Source organism: Centrocercus urophasianus, unplaced genomic scaffold (assembly GCF_019232065.1).
Source record: "Centrocercus urophasianus isolate 14NV4802_14NV808 unplaced genomic scaffold, USGS_Curo_1.0 seq_17, whole genome shotgun sequence".
NCBI classification, from domain to species: Eukaryota; Metazoa; Chordata; class Aves; order Galliformes; family Phasianidae; genus Centrocercus; species Centrocercus urophasianus.
This window is the reverse complement of record NW_024884722.1, coordinates 31,184,807-31,212,800: the sequence shown is the minus strand read 5'-3', so window position 1 is coordinate 31,212,800 and position 27,994 is coordinate 31,184,807. Positions and strand designations below refer to the sequence as shown.

General features: G+C 38.5%; 1 protein-coding gene across 1 annotated transcript; it reads right to left on the bottom strand.

Annotated features, from left to right (window-relative positions):
* Window positions 1-10: 10 nt before the first annotated feature.
* On the bottom strand, window positions 11-16,516 carry LOC122160380 (rap1 GTPase-GDP dissociation stimulator 1-like). The gene is made up of 10 exons (XM_042818848.1): window positions 16,396-16,516; window positions 14,411-14,539; window positions 13,306-13,431; window positions 12,340-12,483; window positions 8,255-8,389; window positions 6,677-6,802; window positions 3,706-3,845; window positions 2,675-2,801; window positions 1,568-1,696; window positions 11-144 (listed from the first exon to the last, which is right to left on the bottom strand). The coding sequence occupies exons 1-10, from the start codon at window positions 16,514-16,516 to the stop codon at window positions 11-13; spliced, it is 1,311 nt and encodes a 436-aa protein (XP_042674782.1).
* Window positions 16,517-27,994: the final 11,478 nt, after the last annotated feature.

The following is a 27,994-nucleotide window of genomic DNA, read 5'->3' as shown; positions in this document are numbered from 1 at the left end:
AAGAAGGGGGCTAGTAGGGTGACTCTCCTTTCAAAATCTGCAATGTTAAAAGAGCTTCCTTGACCACATCTGCACTGCTGTGACTGCAGAGCTGTTCGAGTGTTTCTTTAATCTTGTTGTCTTCTATTTCTTGTCTCAGATGGCCTGAATGGGAGAGTAAATGCTAACTTAGTGATGTGCCATGGCACAGCCATTCCCAACAACTGTTGCAATATATGTGTTTGGAGTATTTGCTTTTTAAAATGAGCTGCTTTAGCATAGAATTGTTCACTTGGACAGGACATTAAAAAATGATCGAGTCCAAAGGTTAAGGTATGCTATGACTTAGGGCGCATTGTCAAAATGTCTGTTGGACACAGGCTTGGGCCATCAGCCGCCTTGCTAGGAAGTTGTTTGACCACCTTCAGAGGAAGCAGTTTTTTCTTATTAAATATGTTCCTCTCAATGGGTATTTTGTAACCCTTTGAAAGTATTTATTCTTATTTTTAAGAGTTTCACTTCAGTTTCTCTCTTTCAAAGCCTGGTTAAACAGCAGAAAAGTATTTTGAAAATATAGTACAAGCTTCACTTCAGTGTTTTTTTTTTTTTTTTTTTTTTTTTGCCTCTGTACTTTGCTAGCCTATCTATATTGTTAAGACTAGATTCTTACTGTTACAGATAAGTCTGCAGAATGTTAATGGAATGCATCTTTTCAGTTCAGATCTTTTGTGTGAAGGATGCATAGTCACACTGAAAGATGTGGGTACTTAGCCCTGAGCCAATACACGTATGACTACAGGGAAATATGCGTGCATTGCAAAATCCAGCTTGTCTGCCAAATATAGGGCAATGCCAGGACTTCAGAAGCAGCTCATCTTGTGGCAGATCTTTGGCAAAGCACAGCAATTGCTTTCAGTTTCCATAATTTATGCATAAAGACATAGTGAATTGTGGCATGAGATTTTTAGACTCCTGGTTTCAGAATGATTGTTTTAAGCTGACACCATGCTTCCAGGATCAGTCTCATCTTGCTTGGAAGCTTTTTCAGTCTTCCCTGACCAGAGATAGAGAGAAACTGAAATCATATCCTTCATTTGTTTTACTGAAACTTCCTATACATTTAACTGAGTGCTGATATAAAGGTGCTGTTTTATTTCAGCCTCTGGTTTCCCTGCAGTGTTGACAGAATAAAGGTATGTTGAACTGTGGAAGTGATGTGCAGACTCCATCATTCTTTGAAGACCTAAATGTTATGGTATAGGCAGGGGCTGAGACTGCTAGATGCCAGATTGGTGCATGATGAATTTATTCTAAGGCTCTGGTTTTGCTTATTCAGGAATTGATTCTGCCACAAACAGTGGAATAAAGCTTTTCTTATTTTTTTTTTTTAGCTTAACTAATAGCTTAATCAATTTATCATGAAATAAAACCATGAGTGAGATTTTTAGAGATCAATGAAGAATGAGCCTCTTTATCCTTTACTGTTCACTGATTGCAGTATCACAAGAACGGTACGTTTCAGAAACAGCAAATACTTCAATCACAAACATCCATCTTTGCATCACAAGAGTACTTAAAATGAAGTTACCTGAATTAAGAAGACTGCACAGAAGACTCATTGAATTATATTTCACCTCGGCACTCGTATTATCATCTTGTAGAAGTTTGTGTAAGCTTTGTACTAGCTGCGATTCCTTGAAAGATTCTTCAAGGGTTTCTGAAAAATAAGCAATCAGACACCTCAGCTGAAAAGATGATAGAATGTGAAGATGCTAGCATTTTCATAAAAATAAGATTTCTAACTGGCTTTGTTTAAAAGCAGTTACATAAACAAACATGTCTTGAGGACATTCTCAGTAATGGGGAATTAGCGTCTGATCGGTAGAATTTTTTTCCTCTGGCATCATTCTGGAAGATGTTATCCTACAGATGCTATAAGACAACATTAGATATTAAATTGATTCTGAGATACTTGGCGATACACTACGCATTAAGATGGGTTGTCTTGCTTTCCTTGTTGGTATAGAAAATTCTAAATTTAGTTGGCCTTCAGTTTCTTCTCATATATGTAGGTTTGTGGTGGTTGTTTTTGTTGTCACAAACTGAGCCCAATTTTTCAAATATGATCAATCATGCAGGATAAACCTGAGAAGTTACTGTACAATCTCTCTTAAAATTCAGCTTGCTAATAGTTACAGCATTTATAGTTTCGTAATTTTTCATTTTCAGATTATGCAGAGCCTTTTTGTCGGTGCTTTTCCTGTACTCCTACATTCAGATAACTGTCTTGTGAAAACTTTCATCCTTTTATAGATTTCAGTGATCATTCAAGTTCATAACCAGCCCCTGTGTAACTGTCTGCATTTACACCTTTTTTCATCGCTTTCTATATTTTTTTTTTGTAGGGTTTTTAACATGGCATGATACTGAATAAATTGTGCCTGTCCATACAACCTGATTATTTGACTATTTAACTCTACCTTAAACAAAAAAACAGACAAAAAAACCCCAAACATCCAACATCTAAACAATTCCTGAATTCTGTTCTTTGTCATTTTCTAGGTGGATAACCTCCTTTGTCTGAGGAGTTCTATCTAGACAGTCATGCTTTTACTTACAAGTAGAATTTGCAGCTTGGCTGTTGCTTAATAATATGAGGATTCTGCACAGATTAATACTTTCAGGAGAATAATACCTAAATCAATAGCAGATGCTATTGCCAGGGCGTTCAGAGCCTCGTTCTGCATGGCTTCGTGTTTGCTCATGGTCATGGAAACCAGGTGCTTCACTCCTTGTGCTTCCTGCACTGCTTTGACCACTTCCTGTTAGACGAAAGATGAAAGGACATAGATGGAAATGAGAGCTGTGAGTAGAATGGAAAGGGAAGAGATTGCATTCTTCAGTCTCCAGATAGATGGAAATGATTGGCCTGCTGCAGTATGAGCTGATGGTATGAAAATCAATGTATCGTAGGACTGGAGAAGTCTTTGGAACAAGTCGTGCACGTGTGCTTAAGGCTGTTCTAATTTACTTGAAATGTTGGTACATAGAAGTATGTAGAGAAGATGTGTGCATAGGTACCTTTGCATGGTCTCTAAGAGTTTCAGCTTGAATCTATTACAGTTTTTCTTTCAAGCCTTCAGACTAGCAGTGGTTTAGTTTTACACTCAAAGCCTACGCAGATAGTCTCTGCTTTTAATTCCACAGCTTCAGAGTAAAGCATAGTTGGATGTCTGTACATAATACCATGATTTACAAGAAAGAGAAGCTTGTTCTAATTCGCTAGCAGGTACAGCTCACACTGGATTCATCGTTTTCAACAGACAGACAAGTAAGCTGTTTGGAGCTTGTGAAAGATGTGCAGGATACAGCTGGCTTATATTTACCATTTAAAATAGGTATTTGAAACTAATTTATTTATGGAAATAGAAAAGCGTCACTTAACATTGGTCAAGCCTTAATTTGAGCAGGGTAGAAGTTAACAAGTGACAGTCATTACCATGTTGCTTGTTTTTGTGATTTCTATCTGTGCAGTGAATTGCATTTTTTGCTTCTGTCTCTCCAGTTGCTACTGATGCTGGCTAGAGATACTTTTAACAAAATATATATGTATATGTTTTTAAATTATATAATCGTACACACCATTTAACATTTTACCCCTAGCTTATATGGACAAGCTTTAAAAAAAATTTAAGGAGGACGGGTTTAAAACATATGCTCTCATACTTGGGATCTGTTGTGACGCAAGATTGATGCTAGGAGCCGATTTGCTTCTCCACAAACGTCGGTGTCGTCACTGACATCGCACCACTGCACCAGTCTGTTCAGCAGCATGGGGTCTTGGCCCAAAATTTCAGCCGCGTCAGCTGAAGAGAAAAACATCAGCAGCAGACATTTACAATCTCAGTCTTTGTCCCAGAAATATGAATGTAAAATTAGCAAAGGATACTGAGCTCCATCTTGTGGTCTAAGCTGTAAATAAAGCATTGGGCTTGAATGATCTTGGATATCTTTGCCTGTGGAATGTCAGTTGTTTCAGGACACGTCTTGGAGGTAAAAACATAAATCAAGCTGTTCTTGTAAAGCTAAACTTTTCATAGGCTGCTGAAGGCTTAAAATAAACAATTCGGATCTTTGAAAGCAAATCTTACGTTACTGTATTGAAAACTTCATATGTGGCCTATCCCTTTCCCTTTATTTCTTGCATATTTGCCCTTTGAGCCCTGTATGAATGTCGTCATAAGCTCTTTGGAACCTTGCCATTTCTTTGTTCTCAGTAATGGGCATAATTATGGTTGGTATAATGTGAAAAGTCTAAGGCTTAGTACAGATTTGCAGCATGCCTGTAGTTACACTCTTGAGTTGTTAAACTGTCTATTAGATGTAACTAATATTTGTCATAAGTTTGGAGGAACTTGTTTCTTTGCTTTTCCCTGTGCTTCAGCAACCGCATCTCAGGACTTCCCAGAAGCATTAATCGATATTATTGACACTTGGAAAAAACCTACTGGATAAATTCTTGAAATTGATGAAATACTGTGATTTAAGACTTGTGCCAGTAAAGGAAACTAAACCCTAAACTCTTAAAATTCAGTAGCAGAAGAAGCTAGAGTGCTGCAGATGCCATTGCAGTATTGCGTCAGTCTAGTACCGTAGCACTTGAGTCTTGTGTACTTTAATGCACATACTAGTCACAGGACTGATGCTCGCTTTGATTGTGTTCTATTTTCAAGAATACATTGTGGTAATAAATTTTAGCTGAAATTTAAGAGTCTGGTTTTATTCCTTGTGATTGAGGAATTTTATATTTGACTTCATGCTGGTCATTCTGAGCTTTTCCCCATTCCCCATGTGTTTGTTTTGAGTGGCATGTTGTATGATAAACTCCGGTAATGAAAAGGCTTTATTTCTAGGTCAGATGTTACATGTTAGTCTGAGGAGATCATGGTAATCCAGTTTAGTTGAGAAAGCTGACAAAGGTAAGAGGGTGGCAAATGAAACTGGTGTAAGAGGTTTGTTCAAAGAAGGGGTCTTGACCCAGTTTGTCAGGGATTTCCTGATGTCTACCAGTGATAGATCTCTGAGACAAAAACCAATTAGTCAATGTTAACAGGAACAGAAGGACCTCTTGGCTTACAAAATGCCAAGCTTCAATAAATTGTGCATATTACTGACCTTGAATTTGAGCTGCATGTCCTTTGACCATGTAGCGAGGTGCACAAATTCTTTTGCAGCTCTAAAGCAAAGATTATTGCTGTGTTCTTTTTAGTGTAACAAAGCTGACACGTTTCAGTGTGTTTTTCTATAGTTGGAGAGAAACCTGCCTTTTCTAGTCTATTTTATAAGCCTCAGCATGCCCAGTGATTGTCAGTACTTAATTTACCCTAGATAAGGCAATTAACTAATTTAGTGTGGACTTGCTAGTAGATGCGTATTCATAAGAGTCTCAGACTGAGTTAATTAAGGGCAATGTTAGCTCTTGGGTAAACAAAATAGAAAGTAATTAAAGGTGGGAGAAGTGTGTGCTCATAGATGTAAATGGGTAAACACTGAATAATCTTCTATATCTTTTTTTTTCTACTCAACATTATTGTATTGGTACTGTTTCATATTCAGAAGCTTTGTGCCAAATTTTAGTTTCTTATTAGGGCTTGCAAACAACATTAAGTTAAAAACAGTAATAATAAGTAATACAGTATTTAATATTGTAGATCTGCACTATTATTGTGACTCAATTAAAAAAAAATTAAGTCTCCCCTCTCACAGTCAAGATATAACTTCAGAGAAATGACATTTCACTGACTTGCTTCAAAACCTAAGAGGCTGAACTCCTGTATATCTTGCTATGTTGAAATTTAAGTGGAAGCAGGTTTCTAAAAGGGTTGGAATCAGTGCAAACTAATGAGTGCTAGATCTTACCTTGATAACTAAATTGATCAGTGTTCCAGAGCAGCTGCTCAGGTGACTTCAGACCACTGTTGTACTGTTACTATAAAAAGCTGCAGCAACTTGTTTTTATGTATATGTTCTGCTAAGAAACTGAATACATTTAAAAGTTAGGATGTTGTCATAATGTTAACGTAATTGTGAGGTTTTGTGCCTTAATTGTGCACTTTGCATATAGCTAGATTGTGCATAGATTGAAGCATTCAGTGAAGGCTGTTGCCTTTGCAAGCTCATCTCAGTGTAAAGCAAAATGATGTGAAGAGCAAGCAGATAATCCCTTAATTTCAACATTTGAGCCTTACCAAAACTAACCTGTGAAAATATATATGAGAGAGACTACGTTACTGGACTGGTGGTAGCAACTCATTTTTCATAAACCTCAACTCCTTTGTATTGTTTAATTCTTCTGTTTGTTTATTTTTTAGCTATCTGGCATTACAAATCCTTTCCATCATACTCATGCTTTGTTGATGTATTTTCTGTAGAAAACATTTTCCTTTTGGCATTTGGCATTTCTCACTGACTACTACAGGTTGTTTATTTGGTGTGTTCCTCATCTATTGAGGTTGACTGAGAGTGATGTGGGAAGGCTTTTGCAGCCCTGAGCAATGGTCTCTGTGGGAACCTCGCCTGAGGGAGTGGAATTAGGTTAGCGGGATGCTTAGCCTGTCCTCTCCCTGTACGTGCCCTATGGGACACAGGAAGGAGAAGAATTTGTAGTTGACATCAGTAAACGTCAGCAATTCCCTACCTTGGCCATCTGCTAACATTCGTAGTGTTCCAAGAAGTTTAAACTGCGCAGGAGGCATCTCTGACCGTAGAAGTGCCTGAATCCGTTCTGCCACGCCTTCCTCCAGCATTTGAACCTTGTTAACAACTAGAGAATGGAATTGGTGAATAGAAAGGAATTAATGGGAAGTTAAGTCATTACACAAACATCTGAAATTACAGTTATGACTTAATATAATCATTGTTCTGAATCTAGTGTTCTATTATGCTTTTAGCAGAAAGGTCCAACTTAGTAGAAAAGTTGGAGATAAGGTCAGGACAGGCCAACTATTTAGGTCTGTGTTTTGAGCTAAAAGCTTTCAAGAAATTGCTGTTAGAAGACTTCTGGGTCTTTTGATCTCAAGCCTCCCCAGAACACAGTAAAAAACAGGATAAACACAACACTCTTGTTTCTCTTTGTATATCTTGTAATAGATTTCTATTCACTTGCCCACTTGCTTGATCAAGGCTTTTTCTGTTCTTGCTTATCTTAACTGAGCTGAGTGGCAGAAATGACTTGCATAACCGTACTGGTTGCATATGATGTTTCTTTTATTTGAGCTCGCTGGTCCTCTGTTGTTCATGCCTTTGTTTCTTTGCTTTCCTCTCTCAAATCTTGCCTTTGCTCCTTGTTAGTGTAGTAATCCCTGGTAATAATCAGAAGCTTGTCTGGAAACAGTCCTAATGCTGCTTAACTGTGCTACCTAAGCTGCTTCCTCCAGAGCAATTTTCCTCCAATCTTACATGTGCCTTGCAGGATATGTAGGCGACAGTGAAAGGAGTAAGATGTGCCACAGAAATCTTCCTGACTGGGAAGAAACAAAGGTATATCTCAATACAAATGGAAGCCAACTAGCAAGTAGTATGTTGTGGGGCTCTTGTTTATTCAAAGCAGTGACTATATATAGAAATGTTTACTCAACTAAGCATGCTGGCTAGTTGACGTAATAACTCTATGCTTTAATTTTCAGAAAATAATGTTGGTGCCTTGTTCTTATTTGAAGTGCTCTGCAGCAGTGTGAGGACTGTGGTGTGGGGTGCTGTTCTGTTAGGTCTGTAGTAAAATCTTCTTGGTCTGAGTTGTACTTTCACGTGGAAGCTGTAGTTTAGAGATTAGAGGTAACAGAGTTTTCTGGTACATATTAAAGATCGTGAGAGTGGAGTTTTAAAACTCTTACACACGCAACATTTCCAGTAGATATGGGCTTTATAGAAGAATGAATTTATAATGTCTACCGAGTGTGGTGAGATAGCTTATAGTACAAAACATGGGGTGAAGTTATAAGCGTTACGTGTTTTTGTCTTTAACCTCTGTGTGCTTTTAATGTGAAATCACTTCAGCAGCTGACAACGAGATCAGGCTGTATTATATTTAGGTCCCTTGTATATATGGTAAGTCCAGATGGGTTACATAAAGTGCTTCTGTAGGGTGGAAAAAACTCAGTTGTCCTCCAGAATACGGAGGACTGGAATTGGTGACGTGGACATAACTGCACAGATCTCTATTAAATGACCCAGCTTTACAAAGAATCACAGTAAATCTGTCATGTTCAAACTGTACCTGGGACAGCAAGGTTTCGAAGTGCACTGAGTGCTGCATGTTGAACAGAGATGTCTTCACTCTCCACGTGTTTTTCCAAAAGATCCAGAAGCTGATGTATGACTCCCACCTGTACCATTCGTACACAGTTGCCATCTAAGGAAATAGGAGAAACCAAGCAGGTGGGGGAGGTGAGATGAGAATCGCTGGTAGAATTTAAGTAATATGAATTGAGAATTCAGAGAGTCTTTGCTTGGTCTCTTATAACGTTTTGAAAAGATTGAGATGGAAGCTTTTGGCAGTAGTTTTTAGAAGCTTCAAATCTTTAGAGAGAAAAGTGAACATAAGCTGCCTGTGAACTGATGCTGAGATGCATCCTTGAGTAAGACATGGCTTGACAACTCTTTCTAGAGCCATTCACTGTCAGATTAAAAGCCATATCTTTACCAATAAATTTCTTTCTCCAGTACTGCTTTAATTTCCCTTGTATATATGTGATGGAATTCTAGTGGTGTTTCACATTTCTCTGCAGGATAGCTTTAATACTCCAATTTTGCTATTCTACTTGTTTAAGAGACTATTGTGATACTATCTACCTTATCCAGCAGTTGTTAGTCTGATTACTTGTTTTGTACGATGACTCCTCCTTTTATATAGTAAGATTGTTAGATTTTTTTCTTAACTGTTCTGAGAAACGCACTTTGTGAAATAAGTCTTTGTTGCACTCATGAAACTAGAAAAAACTCTAGATTTAGAGAGTTTATATGTGTTCAAACCTGGAGAAAGAGTGGATTTGTGCTTTCCAAAGAACAATGATTTTGGGCAGTATGTGCTCCACGATTCTTTTTGAGTATCTGTATGTCTGTATTGTCTCCCTTTCTTTGAGAACACTCTGCAGGGATGACAACCCTTTCATTATCAGAAGTTCTTTAGCTCCCTTTGATAGGAAATGTGATTGTGTTCTCTTAAAGAGTTGAAGGAAACTGCTACCCTCCAAATCTTTCCTGAACGAAGTGTTTTGAAGATGCCATTTGGCAAATATTTTTCTGTATTTGATTATTCTGTTTAGTTAATCACATTGCAAGCAAAGCATCTTCTTGACACCAGTCAACATTATTTCATTGCTGTGTTCTTACTGTATGAATACTTGTTGATTAAAAGATGGCAAAAAATTGTCAGTGCTACTCAGGAAGATCACATCCTCACGTGGGATAATGAATTACTTATTTAGCTAATACAGTCTTAGTACATATTTGACCAAAAGTAGGTTTAGTTGATTCTTATGCTGCTAGCTGCATGCCTAAAATATACCAAGTTCTAGTTTTTTGTGTATACTGCTTAACTGGCCATATGTAGTAGTTTTTAAGGTTTGTGCTGGTCTGAATGCTATTTCTACTCCAAAGCAGTAGAAACTATTCCCTTTTGAATGTTCCCTTTTGAACCAACAGCACTGCTCTTTTAGTGTTTTTTCTGCTGTTGCATTTCAGTTGGTGGCATGTTTTTCTTCCTAAATTTTTGTGTGTACAATAAGAATGTAAAAGTATTTGAGTGTAAGTAGATATTTTCATGAGTAAACTGTTAGTCAGAGAAGTACTTCAAATTTCATTCGTGCAAAATTTTTTAAATTACAGTTTCGTGTCTGCATTCTGTAAAGAGGATGATTGAAGAACCACAAGTAAAAACATGTTCTCTTGCCTGGCCCTAATCTTTGGACATTAGAGTATAAGAGGAAAGTTGCCTAGCTCTATTAAGGAATAAGTTCTCAGAAAATAGACTGTTTTAGGCTGACAGAATTCTACGGGCAAAAAATGCTTTAACTTCCATACAGGCTAATCTTCACTGAACTTAATTTTTCTACACCCCCAACCTTTCAAACCAAAGAATGGCTAAGCATCTTTTTCCTCTTGTAGTAAAGTACAGGTAGTGGAACCCAGTAGCGACTGCCTTGCTTTGATTGTTCCAGAGTTCCAAATTGGTTCCCTCTCTTATGGATTTTTGCTTGGCTGGTAGCAGAATTTAGCGGCTCATAGTTAAGTTGCTAGGAACAACCACCTCGATGGCTGCAAAAGGTGCCATTTTTCACTGCCTTAGAAGTCAGTTGATGCTGACATGGGGTTTCCATGGGATTTCTTTTCATAGATTAAAGCTATGCATACAGCAGTGGCACAAACTGGGATGTGAAAAGGATTATTCAATTTTTCCCCAAGAAATATCTAATGGGGTTGTGGGAGAGATGGAGGAGGAAGAGGGAGTGACAAAGCAAGCCATTCAGCTGAGTAAATGGAAGATAGCGAGTTGAAAAGCACAGAGGGCTTCATAGTCAGTGACACACAATGGCTGATTAAGAGCTAAGTCAGAGACCACGAATAAAGGAAGTATAAGGAGGATGTAGGGGAGAGGTAGGGAGAAACACATATGGTAGTCACAGCTTTTTTTCTGAAGCTTACTATATTGCTGACCATTCAGAGAGATCTGAGGGAGTCCTTTCTGATAATTAAATTAATGGAGAAAGTCGAGCAGTGTTGAAAAAGCTCTTTTTTGTTTGAACCCAGTTTGATCCCAGTACAACAGCTGTCAGTGGCAGAGGAATGGACAGAAAACGTAGGTTTTCCTCTGACTGATTCAGCACAGTAAGGCTTCCCAGGAATCTCTTCATAAGAGTTTCTCTGTTTCTCTCTGCATCGTATTAAAGCTCAAAGATCTCTAAAATAGGAAAGCATGAAAGATAAAAATGACTTAACTTGAGCTTTTTTGTCTGTGTATTTTGAACAAATGAATTTGCTATGAAACTGTTCCAGAGTCTCATCTCTATTAATATGCGTTTTATGTAAAACAAAGTATGAATGCTTGCATCCCTGATCACCCTATTTTTGACCATTGTTCCTTAGATTATTTCAACATTAGTTTTTGTTACTAAAAAGTATTCAAGTCTTCAGCCTGCAGAAAAGCAAGTTATTAAGAGACGTGCAGCAAATGAAATCTAATAGTGTTGCTTTTCCCTCTACTTATAAACAGTGGCTTTTTAGGTATGATGGGTAGAGAACAATCAACCTTACCATTATTTTTGTAAAGCTGACAATAACCGATCCTCCTGACTCTATATCTGCATGTTTGGATATGAGGCAGGTTCCAGCATTCTGGGAGAGAATGCCACATCCCTTAGACAAAATTTAGCATGTACTTATCTGAGGCATAATAAATGGAAAATGTCAAGTACATCTTACGTCTGTTTGTAGATAGCCACACAGTGAGTTGTTCTATCTGTCTTTGGAGGGATCCAGGGGAAAATCTGAATCGATGACAACTTCAATTATTAACAATGACAACAACCTTTAAAACCTTTGACTGATGTTTCCTTTGGGATTTGGGAGTGGGGTGCAGTGTAAGCATGCAGTTCTTGAAACTTATTTTTTCATTTGCCCAAAATGACAACAGGGATAACAGGGACACCTAAACTTAGGTGCCATTAGAAGTCTTCAGACTTTTTGCAGTGTGTCTCAAATCAGCTTAAAGACTTAGAGAAAACTCTAGGTCAGCTATGTGTATGGTCTGGAATGATGTTTTTTTTCTGCTTCACAGATACACAATCTATATTACAAATAAATTTTTAAGTTTATTGGTTAATCCGAATATTTGAAGTATATACATGGGCTTGAAGCAGTGAATGAGAAAGAAATAAATGGCTCAAGGCCATGTAAATGTTTTAATCTGACAACTGGCTTTAAATTCAAAGCAATCTGTTAGGCCAGTTTTGAAAGTGAAGTGTTAGAAGCTGTATGTGGACTGACCAGCCTTGGGTACAGCTGCAATGGCCTGAAATTCTACCTGCACAGAGGTATTATCTTCTGCCAAGAGGCAGTCATAGTAACATTAGATGGCTTGAACCAGCATACAGGTGACACTTGAATGGAAACATGGGAACGTGAGCATACAACTGCTATAAATAAGGAAAGGATGATGTCTGAGTAATCCATTGGGTTATGAAACAGGTTGCAGATGTGTCTGTCAAGGAAATGGAAGACAATAAGCAAATGGCAACTCCTATTCCAATGGGATTTTGTGATGTTCTTTGTATCTGGAATGTGTGGGTTGTTGGTTTGTTTTACCTCCAAGAAGCAGAGAGACGATGAGATCGGATGTGGCCTTCACAACGCATGTGTCTTCAGCTTGTGAACTGCCCTGGAGCCTCAGCAGGATGTCGGACAGGACCTCTTGCACACCTGCCTCCACCAGCTGAACTTTCAGAGCATCTGCAGGCATCAGAAAAGCACACTAAGAGTTGGGTCATTGGGTTATTTGTGAAGTGTCTGAAGCAAGGAAGCCTTTACTTCAAGCTAGTCTCTCTTCCAGATGTGCTCTTTTTTGTTGATTGTTTTTTGTTTTGTTTTTAACAGACGTCTTGGTGCTTGGATGATACCACAGGCCGAATGAGCAAAGCTTCAGAGCTGATCCTTAAAGTTTGCTGTATTGCCAGTTAAGAGTTTTCAATTTTAAAGTCTTCATCAAGTATCTAGATACCTTTGAATGCTTACCATCATAGAATCACTGAATATTTGGGGGTGGAAGGGTCTTAAAAGCCCACCAAGTTCCAACCTCTCGCTGTGGGCTGGTTGCCATCTGTTAAGGCTGCCCAGCGTCCCATCCAACCAGGCCTTGAACGCCTCCAGGGATGGGGCACCCACAGCTTTTCTGTTCCATTGCCTCACCAACTCTGAGTGGATAATCTCGTAATATCTAATCTAAATCTCTCTTTTAGTCACAAACTGTTCCTCCTTGTCCTATCACTATCAGACTGCGTTAAAGTTTGTCAGTGAAAAGAATTTAGTCTGTTTTTCAGTTGTAAAGTCATGTTCTCCCTCAGTTCGTGCTTTACTGAAATAGAGCGGAAATGACTACTCTCACCTTCCTTTTTTTTTTTTTTTTTTTTTTTAACTTCCAAGTTTTAATCTTGTGGTTTATTTCCACTGAAGGGGTTACTGATTTCCACTAGTAGGATCCCATAGCAAACTCAGGTCTAAAGCTAAGCACCAGTATAATTTTCTCTCCTCCTTCCAAGCCTATAGAAGCCTTACCATTTTCTGCAAGCGCTTGGAGGACCTCAAAGATGATTTCTAACCTCTCATGGTTCTCTGCTCTTCTCAGTTGTTTCACCAGCTGTTCAGCAACCTTTGTCTTGCTCAGAGCTTCCTTAGCTGTATCTGTACATGTGAAAAAGCCACCATTAGAAATTTTTCTATGTTCAATAAAATGTTAAAATTGTCTTCATGTAATCAGAAATGATAGAAGTTAAATGGGTTTTGAAAGGTTTTATTTGTAGATTATGTCACTTCGGACAGCATGGAGAGAGCAAAACTCTGTTATCACTTCTTTACACTTTCTTTTACTTAATGTTGTTTTTGTTTACTTTCTGTAGCTATGTTTTATAATAGCTGTAAAATTAACCCTAACTGTAGCTCTGCTTACCCTTATACATCCATCTATAGTATGATTATTTCATTTATCAAATTGGCTTTTCACACATGCCAGTTTGCTTTAGCAGTGTATTTTCTTCATTGATTAGGTTAAATGGCTTTAATCTTGCTAAGATCTTGAACTTATGCAAGATACGTGTGAACCCCGTTCTTTGCATCTCCCACTGTAGGTAGGAAGCAACAGTTTAAACTGTAGAGTCAGACCATGTAGAAGGTGAGGTAACTTCTGTTTGGTCTTCCTCTTCCATCACTACTTTGTGTAAGGTAGCACAGATTAAGTTGATGTAGATGCCTTTTTCTTGAAAATTGTGTCAATTCAAAGCTAAGCTGTTTCATTAAGGTTTTTATACACTAATTATTAAAAAGTAGTAATTTTTAGAATTTCATATTCCATATATGAATAGTTGAAACGATGTCAATTTACAGTAGGTAAAGTTATGCTATCTATACTTCTTTATGGAGCAAAAAAATATTATTTTGAGATGATCCAGCAGTTGCTGATACTCCAGGACAGAGTAGCTACTTTACTAACATGGATGTTGTGACCAATTCCTGATTATGTACCAGTAGGGGATAACAAAAAAAAAAAAAAAAAAGGCAAACAAAATGCCCAGCAAAAAAAACCCCGGATGTGTGGGCGTTCTGCACATAAAGGGAGAGGTGTGAAGATGGCATTTTCCTGCAAGATATGAAGGCATTTACTTACCAAGGTCTGCAAGATTGCATAAGGCCAATAGGTCAACGTGGACAAGTGGTTCACTCTCTGCGTGATCAGTCAATATTCGGACCAGTGATGGGATGACTCCTACCTTTACCAGCTCTTCCTGAAGATCACCTGGTAATAGCAAGTACAGAAGTTAAGGGTGGTTAAATAGAGACCAATTAATGAAGTAAAGAGGATCCAACTGAGTTGCTCTGTAGCAAGACAATGCAGTTCATTCTTGCAGTGCTAGATTTCACGCAGCTTTGATATCGTGAGTTCAGGCTGGTATGTGTACGTGAAAAATGCTGATTCAGGACAGTTCTGCTAGGCCTCCTGGTTTTACTTGGGCCTGAGTAGTTTAAAAAAAAAAAAAACAAAAAAAAAAAAACCACAAAACAGATTAAGGCAGTTGAATGAGTATACTGATTTGTACAACAGCTTCTAGTATGAGTTCTGATGGACTAGATAGCAACGTGTCTCTTGGTAACTGTCCTAAAATGGAGAGAGGAACATACATTGGCTTATTTCTTTCAGGGAGTAGCAACCTGTGCTGTATTATCCATTGGCTTCCGTCATCCTGAGGGGCAGGGACATACGTGCTCTTTGTTAGTAACAATTATTTTTTGAGGAAGAAAAAGGTTACATTAAAGTATTCTAGGAGAATAATCCTCTTCACTATTTTTTTTTTCCAGTTTTAATTGCTCTGAATCTTGAGATTCAGGAAATGCTTGAGTTCTATCCATCTTCTGTGTTTTCATAGGCTGAGAAAGGTCCTCAGACCAATGCAGATCAGTGTAGCTCGAGGGAAGTCAGTAAAGTACAGTGGATTGAAATTAATTTGTTCCTAGTTCTTGTATACTAATAACAGTTGTTTCTGCTTTGCAGAACTGTTGAGAAAACAGTTTACTGGTTTTGTAGTTTTAATTATGTAGTTATGTAATTATGTAGTTTTATGTAGTTTTAGTTAGAATGAAAAACTAGTCTTTACAGTACTTTTGAGAATGGCATGAACTGAAATACAAAGCTGATCAGGGATTGTTGCTTAACACTGCAATAACATTGCTGTCATGAAAGTGTCTTGCTGAGACCTAGACTGCACTTCAGTTGGCAGCGTGTACGACCAGCACCAGGAAAAGCAGCTGAGTGCTATTGTACAACTTATAATCAGGGAATCACTGGACCAATTTTCAGGAGGGTAGTAGAGTCTGTACCAGATATGTATATGCATATGTATGTGCTTGTATTTCATAGCAGTAGGACAGGATGGTTTTCTAGATAAAGCTACGTGGTTCCCCACTAGAAAGATAAGGGAAATTAGATGGAGAGAAACTGATAATACGTACTGGTTGAGAATCTCCATTATTAGCTCCACTAAGCACTAAGTATTTTGATCGGGGTAGGAATTAAAGATGAAAGAAAAAAATCTAGAGAAATCTATTGGGGCAATTAAGTGAAAATAGTATCAATTTGTAGGTCAGCAGGCTAGCTGGTATTCTGACTGTATGGAAGCCTTTACATCACAGATGTTTTCTGTATTCAAAGAATGTTCTTTAATGAAGAAGCAGTTATGTCATTATTAGTTCTTTTTAGTGTGTTTCTTTTTTTTTTTCTTCTGACACACTTTTAAAGAAATGCTTTGCCTTCTAAACACTTACTGTGTTGGGTGAAGTCAATGACCTTCAGGATTTGGCTTCAAGGCACTTCTACGCAGCTAATTAAGATTCATATGAAGCTCTGCTACTCTTTGAAGATCAGGAGCATTCAGTCTCTGGTCTGACAAATATGTATCACCACACAATCAAAATATATGGGGAAACTTAGAGTTTGAGTTGTTTGGAGTGCATTCAGCCTGGCAATATATGAGCTGTGTGAACTGTATCACAGGAGGTTGAAGAACATTGCATGCTCAGGTCTCAAAGTGTAGCTTGTCATTCAAAATAATTTCTTGCAGATAGCAAAAAATAGGGTTCTCTGAAATAGATACTTACGATTATCATAACAGATGCGACCAATAGCCCTCCCAGCATGAAGCAACATGTCTTGGTCTGTGCTTTCCAGAAAAGGTATCAAGGTCAGAACCAAATCTGCTTCAATACACGGTTTCTTCATTTCATCTGCATTGTTAAAGGAGAGGGACTGTAGTCTTTGCCAATAGAACAATTGCAATTGCAAGACCAGTAACTGGTGAGCATTAAAAGGTGGAAAAACACAGCTAACATGCTATAACGTGCCCTGTAGTAACGTTGTATGTGCTAAAATACAACCTACCATTCTTAGCTATCTCTGAAAGCACCTGGGCTGCTTTTACTGCACATCGTGGATTGCTTTTCAGGATTTTTGCCAAAGATAGGAAGATCCCACTCTCTTGGATTAGGCGGAAGGTTCTCTGCTCTGTAACAATAAGAGTGTTTACAACACTTGCTATAGATTGGGAACTACTTAGGCTTTGCTTGGTTTCCTAGAGTTATGAGAGTGTATCTTTGGATCCAAGGTTTTGGTTTAACAAGGTACTTAGTCTGTCCCAGTCTAAATATATGGGAAAACTCATCTGCTTAAATTGTAGCAAGTGTCTATCCATCTGATTATTCTACTTAGTGCTGAATTGAAGCACAGGTGGCAAAGCAAAGAGGAAAACATTTTCATCTTCTCTGACTATAAAAAGATGCTTATGTAAGACATGGGAAGTCATGGATTAAGATTCTATTCCTGATGCGTGGCCTAGCCATTAATTTTGTAGGTATGCACAATATCTTTTATTAGACCAGCAATTAGAACAGTCAACTCCCTCAGACTTTTTGCATCAAAAGCATGACTAATTGTCCTTAAAGTAGTAAATCACCATTCACCAAGGTATTCAGATAAATTCAGGTTTGTCATCTCTGGAAAGTGTGCAGAGTCCTTAAGATGTTATCCTAAGGAGAGAAAGAACTATTTATTTAATTCTTGTCTGACTGGTGGAGGTCTTAGACCAGACCCTAGACAACAAAAATGAAATGAATGCTGTCCGATGAATGAAACAGTTGATGAACTTTCTTGATATAAGAATTAGAATCTTTCTGATGCTGTAGTTAGCAACCTATCAAAGGATCCCATCTAACATGCTTCTCTTTCAAAGCAGATATTTATTTATTTCCTAGGTCAAACAGACTTTGATTGCTTTAGATATGGGAGAAGTTGTATCATTGTAGAAGGTCTACAGGAAGCAGTAATTAGTTGTATAAAACTGCAGTGCCAGCCATTTCTGTACATCTCATTATTTTGCTTTGACTGCTACACATACACTGTGACTATTATGCAACCCAGACACACTGTTGTAGTTTTGAGATGTAGATCAGTCAATTAATTTGCTTTCAACCAGCTATCCCTGGGAGACAGTTGAATAATGCACCTATTGATTGTCCTGTTTATAAAAGGTAAAGGGTGGTTGAATGAGTTTTTTAGACACATTTTCTTCTTAAGTTGTTACATAAAGGAGTACTATAATATGGAAATGTCTTTGCAATGTCATTCCTTAATAATTTAGTTAAAAGTTAATAAGCTTTCTTAGCAGAGCTAAGTCGTCTTAGGACTTCACACAAATACAGAAAAGGAGGTTGAGGTCTGACTTAGTGTGTGGAAGTTGGCATAACTGTAAATGTCGAGCCATGTTATAGCCATGGTATCTTATTTATTTGTTTGCTAGTAAATCGAGTACTATTCGGTACATGAAGATTTTCTTAACATTTCTAATCTGTTTGTTTGCTGAATTTGGATGCTGTGCTTTTCTTGGCCTGGAACACTGAAGCACATCTGTCTGCGTTAAAAATATGCTGAATAATATTGCAAGCATATGTCATAACTACAAATGTGGTTTCGTACTAATATACAAATAGTTCACGTTTTGGAATAAATCCTCTCTAGTACATAGCAGCCTGTGGATATTGCTGAAGACCTTATAATCTGGACGCAAATAAAAGCATTTAGGAAGTCTGGTTAATGAGGAAAGACCATGACAACCTGTGACAGCCTGTGAGAATTCAGATCTCATCATCCAAAATGCCTCTGAAATATTTAGAGATGCTATTGCTGTATTTATTCTTCAGATTTTTGTAACTTGTTTTCTGTGAGCTGAGAGGTGTTTAGGTGCGCTGTATGAAGCGTGCCGTTGTACCAGTGCGGCCACTGGCGAAATCCCTGTGCTTGGAAAGAGGAAGGACTGCTGCCACGTGAATGCTGACAGGTAAAGCAACCTTCTTCAGGAAGGGGTATAATAAATAGATCTTGGTTAACAAGTCATTACCCCCTTGGCTGTCCTGATTCCTTTCCTCTCAAGTGCTGAATTTGCCTCTGCAAATAAGATGTCTGAAACACTGAAGAGGCTTTTTGGGCTGAGCAGGTTTGTCGCATCTTTTTGTGTAGTTCTGTGCAACAGCATTAGTGAGCTGATGATGTGTATGAATGGAAGGCACGATGAGATCAGAGAAGCATAAAAAGTGGTTGCTACCACTGGTTTTTCATATTGGGGTTCTTAATAAGTGATTGTGAGCGGATTCTTCGGTAAGAATTACAGGACAAAGTTTCCCTGTTGCCTTTGCTGGAGGAAAAAAAAAAAAAAAAAAAGAGAGAGAGAACTCAAATGTAATGTCTGTCCTGCCTATTTTATCTGCAGTGTTTTTTAGTTCTGATTTTCTGGAGCCTTTCTTCTACTTAGAAGTCTGATGTAGAAAAAATGAGACTGGTGTTATTAGGAGGGTGATCAAATAAATAGAATCAAATCTGTTTTATTCTAATTTATGGTATTTTTTGACTGCGTATTTGATTAAATAATCTGTATAATGGTTCGGGAACATCAACCTTTGTGCTTATTCATATGAAAATTACTTCCACAAGTCATTTTTTTGGTCATATACATAATGATTACTGTGCAGCATAACTAGCTATAAAATGAAATATGTTCAGTAACAAATTCACTGCATTTTAAGTCTGTTACATTTTTTTTTTTTTTAATATTACACAGGTTATGGATTTTCTTCTCCAAGATCCATGTTGTAATTTAGAGATAAAATAATTCAAGCAGTTGGAGCAATTTAATATTTTTCTTCCGGATCTGTTACTTATAAATTCATATTGATTACTATATACTCTTTGAAACATGTTCTGGGGGTCAGTATGTTCTGTACCTACATCTGAGCTAAATGTTTCTATTAGGCATATATTCTGATAGGATATCAGTTTTCGTTCTAGGAGAGCTTGTTTTGTATGAAGTTGAACCCTAAATTTGGCATTTCTTTGCATCTTAAAGTATTTTCATGACTTTATTACGTCACAATTCAGAGAGTAGGCTGACAGAAAGGAAAACAACAAAACACGCTGGTGAGATCTATAGTGACAATGTTAATTGCTTGTAATACAGATTATCATTAAGATGAAAAGCTTTAATGAATGCTTTCATATTGAGTAAACAGTTAAAGTGATCTAGAGTGATACTTAGCTATCTTCAGTCAGAGCCTGGAGAATCCCATTTAAACTTTCAGTGATCTGTTCTTCAGCTTTGGTGTCATCTCCACAGAGTTCAAGGTAGTCCAGATGATGACTCAGGGTTTCTAAACAGAGCAGGATAGAAAAGTGCTGAGCCAGCATAAAAAGATATTTTGAGATCATTTCTTTTCAGTTATTATGGATGAGTATAAGCTCCTAAAATAACTCATTTCACCCAAAAGCATGGGGGCAAAGTTCTGGTTCCACTTCTCAGACAACACATAGTTCTCCTGCAGGCATGAGCATGCAGAGATTACATCTGGAAAAATCAATTTATCTATAATAAATGGCACAGTTTGAGGCAGGGGGAGACAGAGACAGAAAACTTAAATCTGTCACTTCAAAATATCTTGTTATAATAGTGATAGCACTTGCAGTTCATCTAGCTAAATATATTTTGGTGGTCAGCAGCAGACATATAAAACAATGCAAGAACTCCATTTGTTACTGGCAACCTTGAGCTTTAAAAAGGATACCTACTATTAATATCAGTGTATTTCACACATTTATGGACTTCCATATAATTATGGAATTTTCTTCTATTAATTATGGCTTTCTATTGTGAAAACAGTCTTCATTCTACCTTTGGGGCTTCACCAGATTGCATCTCACATCCAAAAATGGAAAAGCATTGTTAACAGTATCACCTCTGCTCACCTTCATGCCACCTCCTTAAAAATGTTTAGAGAGGGAAGTTGTTCAACTGTCATACAGTCTGTTTTACTGTATTTGAGTAGTTTTTGTGCTTTACTGTAATTCTACTGTCTCCTTGTGCAGAGATCAGACTTCTGTACTTTGAGTTCCCTCATTCCTTGTGCTTTTCTTTGTGTATTCTTGCTGCTTTCCAGATTCATAATTCTGAAGTTGATTTAAATGGCATTCTGCACATCACAGTTAATGATCTGACAATTCATTTCTTAGTTTCTTATAAATTTCAGGGCACAACATCCAGTCCTAAAAACCTGCTGCTGTTTATTTTATTGATTTGTTCTAGATCAGTCTTCTGCCCTTCTAGACTGAAGTTTTCTCTAAATACTCCCTGGAAATAAAAGGATCTTGATATGTTAAAACTAATATAAGAAAATTACACTGTGAAACTAGCAGCTGCAGCAGTTAACTTATTGTAGAATATAATGTAAAATATTATCAAAACTGTAGTATGTTGGATGCTCCAGAAGTAATGCTTCCTGTATTTTTTTTCCTGTGCAAATTAATATACAAAGAGTGCAGTAACACTATTTGATAAAGCAAATTCTACAAAACACTACTTTGTTTCAACAGACACCACTCTTAACTATGCATTTTCACCAGCTGTGGGCAAGAGCCCTCATCCTGTGCTCATTAAAAAGAGAAGTCTGCACCAGCAGAGGTGACTCTGTGCCACCACTGCTGAAATGCACTACTCCCCTTGCCTCACTGTGCTCACATCCACTGTTTGGTCTCCAGAAATGTTCAGCAAGGGTCTAAATGTTCATAGATGTTATCTTTTCCATGTGGATGAATTTAGTGCCACACCTTTTGCTTCATATAACCCTCCATGTCAGAAGTTGTTTTGTCAGACTACTTTTCTGCTGTCATCTATCACATGGCAACAACATGTAACGTAATTCTGGGAAGAAGATTCAACACCTACTGCCATCCCACCAACATCTACCTTTGGTGTTGTGGGCCAACGTCATAAAATAGGAGACATTGTTTTTAAAGCAGCTTTAATAAAATAGTGATTTGCAAACCATTTCACTGAAAAAGATGAAATGTGAGTCTTGGCTTGGAGGTCCTTCGGTGCATGCATAAGGGGAATAATTCATCTTTTTTTTTTTTTTTAATAGTTCCCTATTTCCTATCTCCTCAAAGTGCCTATTAATTAATGCAAGATTTTTGTTTTGTTTCTAATTAAAATATATGAATTTAAGACAGGCAGGAACTGAACTTATTCTGAGGAACCAGTAGTGTCTTGAGCTGTTGAAAAAATGAGGAATGAAAGGGAAGGAAATTGGAACATGATTAAATGTTGTTGCTATCCTTTGAGAAGTAAAATTTTTTTGGCTTACTTAAAAGTAATTGTTTCTGAACAACAGTTTTAGTTTGCTGTGCTTTGAAGATGCCATCTCCAGAAAAATGACTGCATTCATCAGGTTAAAAATCTGTGTAGGGAAGATATCTCATAATTGTTTTTCTGAGTAAGAAACTGAGGCTGTAGGTATTGATGTCTCTTGGAGAGGTGCTGTATTTGAAAGTAACTATTTGTGTCCTTTCTTGGCTTTTTCAAAGTTGTGTGCAAAAGGGAATATGCCATAAAATTGATAGATCAGTGTTGTAAAGAAAATTAAGTCTTTGGGTTTGTTGCCTTTTTATTGATGAAATGGACTTAAAAACCTAGAATTCATGTCTGTACAACAAGGATAGTTTCTTTTGACCTGCTTGAAAAATTAACATTAATTACAGGTTTTGCTTTTAGTCGGGTTCTGCTACTACAATTTGTTGAATAAAGGCTTTTGTGTGGATCAAGTATGTATAGAAAGCCATTTTCTTACAAAATCAAGTAATACCACCTGGGCAACCTGACAGTTGAGTCAGCTTTCATGTTAAAGTGGGTCTGTTGAGTAGGAGGCTACAACTTGTGGTAGTGCAGCACGAAATAAATTTGGAGCAAATGTGACAGTAAACGATCTACTGAACTGTATGAGTTGCTCCTTATGGTGACACAGAATGTGTTAGCAAGAGGTAAGTAACTTTGAGCACTCATCCAATGAGAGCAATAATGATATTTTCAACTAAATTTTGAGTGGAGTTACGATATTTAGAAATGTGAAAAGTCAACCAAATCTCCTAAGTGAGAGGTTTTTTTACAAATAGCAGGGGATCATCTACGTTACTGGTGGCTCATTAGGTTGGAATAATGGTAATTAGAAATGCAGGTGCTTTGTTATTCCTTCAGAGAACAGATCAATAGAGCAACACCACGCGCATGATGACAGATGAAGTCCTTGAAAAATAACCCATCTGCTTTGTCTCTTGTGTTGTAAAATCAGTACTGTAAGCAGCAGAACCAGCTTGCCTATTAGAAAGCTATTTTTATAGAAGTCTTGCAGGAGGCCATATTGAACCGTTAACAGTCTTAAAGAATAAGCCCTCTCCTCACACGCTCAGAATTTTCTCATGTTACTTATCAAAGCTTGTTTAACCAACACGCTTTTCTCATTGCCTTGAAGGTCATGCTTCTGATTGTGGAATTAGGAGGCAGGTGCTGTAAAACACAGATGTTCTGTGAAGAGGCAATAATAGCAGCATACATGAAGACTGTAACTAGAATTGGCCAGAAAAGGGCATTTCTGTACTGTGGAAAATTTTGGCTTGATGACATTTCATTTCATCCCTTGCTGGAGCAGAATGTTGACACTGTGGAACTTGAGGCAGAAGAGAACAATTTGTTTCAGTTTTACAAATCCTCTTCCCCAGCTGGCAGTGGGCTGGAGGAGGCTGGCTGGGCTGGCGGGCCCTGGGAGCCTGCCCACACTCTATGGGGGGGGGGGGGGGGGTTCAGTAAAATAAACGTATTCTTGAGAAATCACTTCATTCTCTTGAATCAACTTTTTTCATTAAAATGCTGCTGATCAGCCTTAACAGCAGTTGGGTGTATTGGGGGGAAATGCACTTGAGCTCTGATCTGGAAAACACTGATCTTGCTTTATTGCTGATGACCTGTAGGATCTGAATGTTTCTGGAGGCTGAAATACAGAAAGTGTGATTTTTTTTTTTTTTTTTTTATTTTGTTTATTTTTTTCCTCTGAGTTGATGAGCTAGGTAAATTCATGCAGATCAGTGCACAAGCTACTGAGTAGAGGCATAGCATCACACTTTTGCTGTGGGAATTGGCTTTTTGGTCACAGAGCAGAAACAATAATGCAGAAAGCCTACTGCATCCAAGGGTTTTTATCTGGCCTCTGCTGTGGGGTTAGAGCCGTGAGATGTGGTGTGAGCTCTATAGATCCCCAGATAATACTGCAAAGTCAGTCCCAACAAAAGTTCGATTTAGAAAGTCCTTAAGTAGTGAGGTAGTAGTAGGAAGAGGAATCTCTAGGTGGAGATGGATGATTAATGATGTCCTGAAGAGTCTGTCTTGGGGCTGGTGCTCTTCAGCATCTTTGTGTGGGTGATTGTGTGACTGTGGCGGACAGTGGGATTGAGTGCACTGTGAGCAAGTTTGCTGAAGACATCAAGCTTGGTAGCACAGTTGATATGAGGGAAGGGATGCCATCCAGAAGGACTTGGACAGGCTTGAGAATTGGGCCCCTGTGAATCTTAGGAAACTGAGGCCTGTAACTAGCGGTGTTCCCCAGGGGTCAGTGCTGGGTCTGATCTTGTTCAGCATCTTCATCAACGATCTGGGTGAAGCGTTAGAGTCCATCCTCAGCAAGTTTGCCAGTGATATCAAGCTGGGAGGATTGGCTGGTACACCTGAAGGCTGTGCTACCATTCAACAAGGCCTGGATGAATGGGAGAGTTAGGCAGAGAGGAACCTGATGAAGTTTAACAAGAGCAATTGTGAAGTCTTGAATCTGGGGAGGAATAACTGCATGCATCAGTACAGGTTTGAGGATGACCTGCTGGAGAGGAGCTCTTCAGAGAAGGACCTGGGGTCCTGATGGACAACAGGTTTGCTTAAACCAGCGGTGTGCCCTTGTGGCCAAGAATGCCAGTCGTATCCTTGAGTGCATTAAAAAGAGTGTGGCCAGCAGGTCGAGGGAGGTGATCCTCCCCCTCTACTCTGCCCAGGTGAGGCCACATTTAGGCCACTGTATCCAGCTGTGGGCTCCCCAGTTCAAAAAAGACAGGGATCTCCTAGAAGGAGTCCAGCAGAGGGCCACAAAGGTGATGGAGGGCCTGGAGCATCTTCTCCGTGAGGAAAGGCTGAGTAACCTGGGTCTGTTCAGCCTATGGAAAAAAAAGCTGAGAGGGGATCTGGTGACAGAATGGTGTCAGATATGGAAGTACGCATGAAACAAAAGCGTGTCTCTGAATTCCTCCATGTGGAAAAAATGGCACCTACTGGTGTTCATCAACACTTGTTGAACATGTATGGAGACCGAACAAGGCAAGCGAGCACAGTGAGGTGGCGGGTTGTCCATTTCAGTAGTGATGACAATGGGTCACTTTTGCTGATGAAGGTTCAGTATGAGCACAGCATGCAGGCTTTTGTTTGTTGCTGTCAAAAATGCCTAGCTAATGGCAGTGACTGTGTTGAAAAACTGTATTTTCTAGCTGAGAATTTGCTCTATCAAACAGCTTTAATTGTACTTTTCCCATCAGTTGTTTCCATGGAAATAAAGAGGAGGAATTACTTTTGGAGCAACCTATTCATTACAGAAGATTTTTCCACTGAGTTTGATTATTATTCAATGCTGTGAAGTAAGTTACTGGTTTTTTCTGTAACATGAAGGCATTGTAATTTTGTACAGCAGAAGTCCTTTTAACTCAATGTAGTATATCTCTGGTAGTAGATGATTGAAAAAATTCATTAGTGTCTTTACTTTAAACTTACTCGTACTTCTGCTGCTAGAATATAGACCGGTGACGAATTCTACAAAGTAAGTCTGGTTTGAGAGAGATGGAGCTTAACTTTTTTACTCCTGTTTAGATCATCATTTGACCTCTTTTGGTTTTTCTGAAAGTATACTTTATCATTGGTGCAGAGAACACAAGTCTCTATGATTAACTAAAATGATATCTTGTGCAAGAGATAAGAGCTAGGACTACATGTTGATAAACTGCTGGAGTGCTGCAGTGCTGCAGGTCAAGAGCAGCTGAAAGGCACAGGAGAGAAGTCCTGAAGAAATGGAGATTTCAAGTCATAAAGCTAGTAAATAGTAGATGGGTCTTTCTAGCAGTTGAATAATTAAAAATGAAAACATACCTGCTTTCCTAGTTGCCTGCTAAATTATGTAGCTTTAAACCTCCATTTTCTCACAGTGACTTTTTAATATTCTTTCCTGTAACAATTGGACTAATGCCTGGTCTGTAGGAGATGCAGAATCTCCCGTAAATGTGACTGCGTGCCACACAGAGGAAGTAGTAGGCACTGCCATTAACTGGAAATTTAAATCTATCCTTCTGACCACTTCCAATAGCAAGAAGCCCAAATCCTCCTTTGCAGCCTAGATTGAAATCCCTAAAGATACAGTTTTTCTTCATTAAATATGGCTATTTGGGTTAGGCACATGCCTTGATTGTCTGAAAGAAGCTGAATATTTTTCTTAAGTTGACCTTATTTACATGAACATGAATTACATGAACATCTAGCAGTAAAGTGGAAAAAACAAGATAATGAACACAAGTGGGTCGGCATCTTGTTGCAATGTTTGGAGTGTTGGATTTTTAACACCTAAGCACCAATCTCTTAGGCAGGAGAGCATTGAACGGGGCTGAGGGGCAGAGGGAGTTTACTGCGCTGCTGGTGTGTCTACAATATGTGCATCGTCTGGCCTTGAACTATTCCTCACTCTCTCTGAGAGCTGTTGATTACAACCACTCAGCCTTTATTCTGTGGGGTTTGGTTTTGTTTATCTGCTGTTGGGCCTGCAGTCTGTCTGCAGAAAGTGTAGTTCTTGAGGAAAACGTGAGTGTTGAACTTGAAAATGTGTATAGTTAGAGATGTAGGAATGTTGCATGATTTATGTGGCAATGGTCAAAGCACAGAATTTTACAGTGCAGTGTCTGAAGCACAAAGCTGCAAGTGCATGGTAACAAACATGTTGTTGAGGGAAATGACAGCTGATTTTGAAATAGAGATTAACAGGAAAAAATCCAACCCTTCTTTCTGGAGAAAAAAAGGGGATTTTGGATAATTGAATTTGACTGAGGAGGGAATACAGGATGGGTGGGAGGATGGCTCTGAGGCTGGCAAGGGGCAGGTAACCAATGCTAAAGGCTTATGGTTGATGTTGTGCACTGTGGAGCCTTCAGGAAGAATGGCTTCAGAACCCTATCTGAAAACAGCTAAGAGGAAGAGTATGTTTGTTTATCCTAGGATAACCTGAAACAGATCAGTGAGATAAGTCAGAAGAAAGCCAGCCAAGTGCAGTCAGGGAGAACATATGTGCTGGAGGGATGACCCACAGTATGAAAAGCTTCTTAGTTGAAGTCTGCTAAACTTATTCCCGTTTTGAGGGCTGGAAAACAGGAAGAAAATTCACTTTGAATATGAAAGAATAAAAATGTTTGAAGTTTGTGCACAAGGATGGACATTTCTACATTCTTGATAATTTAAGTATGATACAGTGCTGAAGGAGTAGGTCTGTTTGTTACGCTAGCTTTATATGCTGATCTTGAGCCTGAGCTTCCAGGTATCCTGACCCCTTACACAAAGTAGGTATGCAATGCTAGCATGCAGGTTTACTAGTCAGACTTGAAGGAACAGGAGCAAATATGCTATGCTCAAAAGTAAAGAGCAGTACACCTAAAAAGTAGCGTGTGATGCATCTAAAAATATTTCACCTGCATGAACAGCAGTTCGTGTTTGGGTCACATTCTCTGATTTTTCTTTGTAAACAAGGTCAGAAAGCTTGCTGGTTGAAATCAAAATGTGGCTTTTTCCTTAGGGGCTCAGTTCCAGCCGGGGCTGATTTCACCAAATACTGTCAAATGTGAGGTGAGTTGTCAGAGCTGAGAAACGTGCATTTTGACTCCACAGCAGTATGAGCTGAGAAGTAATAGGACAAATGGTGACAGCTGAATATAAATTGACTGATTTCATTTATGGAAATGAATGTAGTTTCGTCTCTATCTCGCTAGCCCCCTGAAACCTCGCTCTCTGAATTGGTTATGAGTGATGTTGGTCTCTAAAGGTACTGTTGGTCACAGTTTCTATAAATCTTAACTGGCTTAACTTTACATTATGGTCTTGCTGTTTGCTTGCATCTGTAGTCTTGCAGCACAAAGTGAATTAAAGGAGCCGTTTCTGTTGGTCACAACGTGTATGGGAAGTAGGCCATAATCTCAGCCAAATAGCATTCAGTCTAATTTCCCTGGCTCACTAAATTTAGCTTGAAGAGCTGTCAGTAGAGGAAAAAC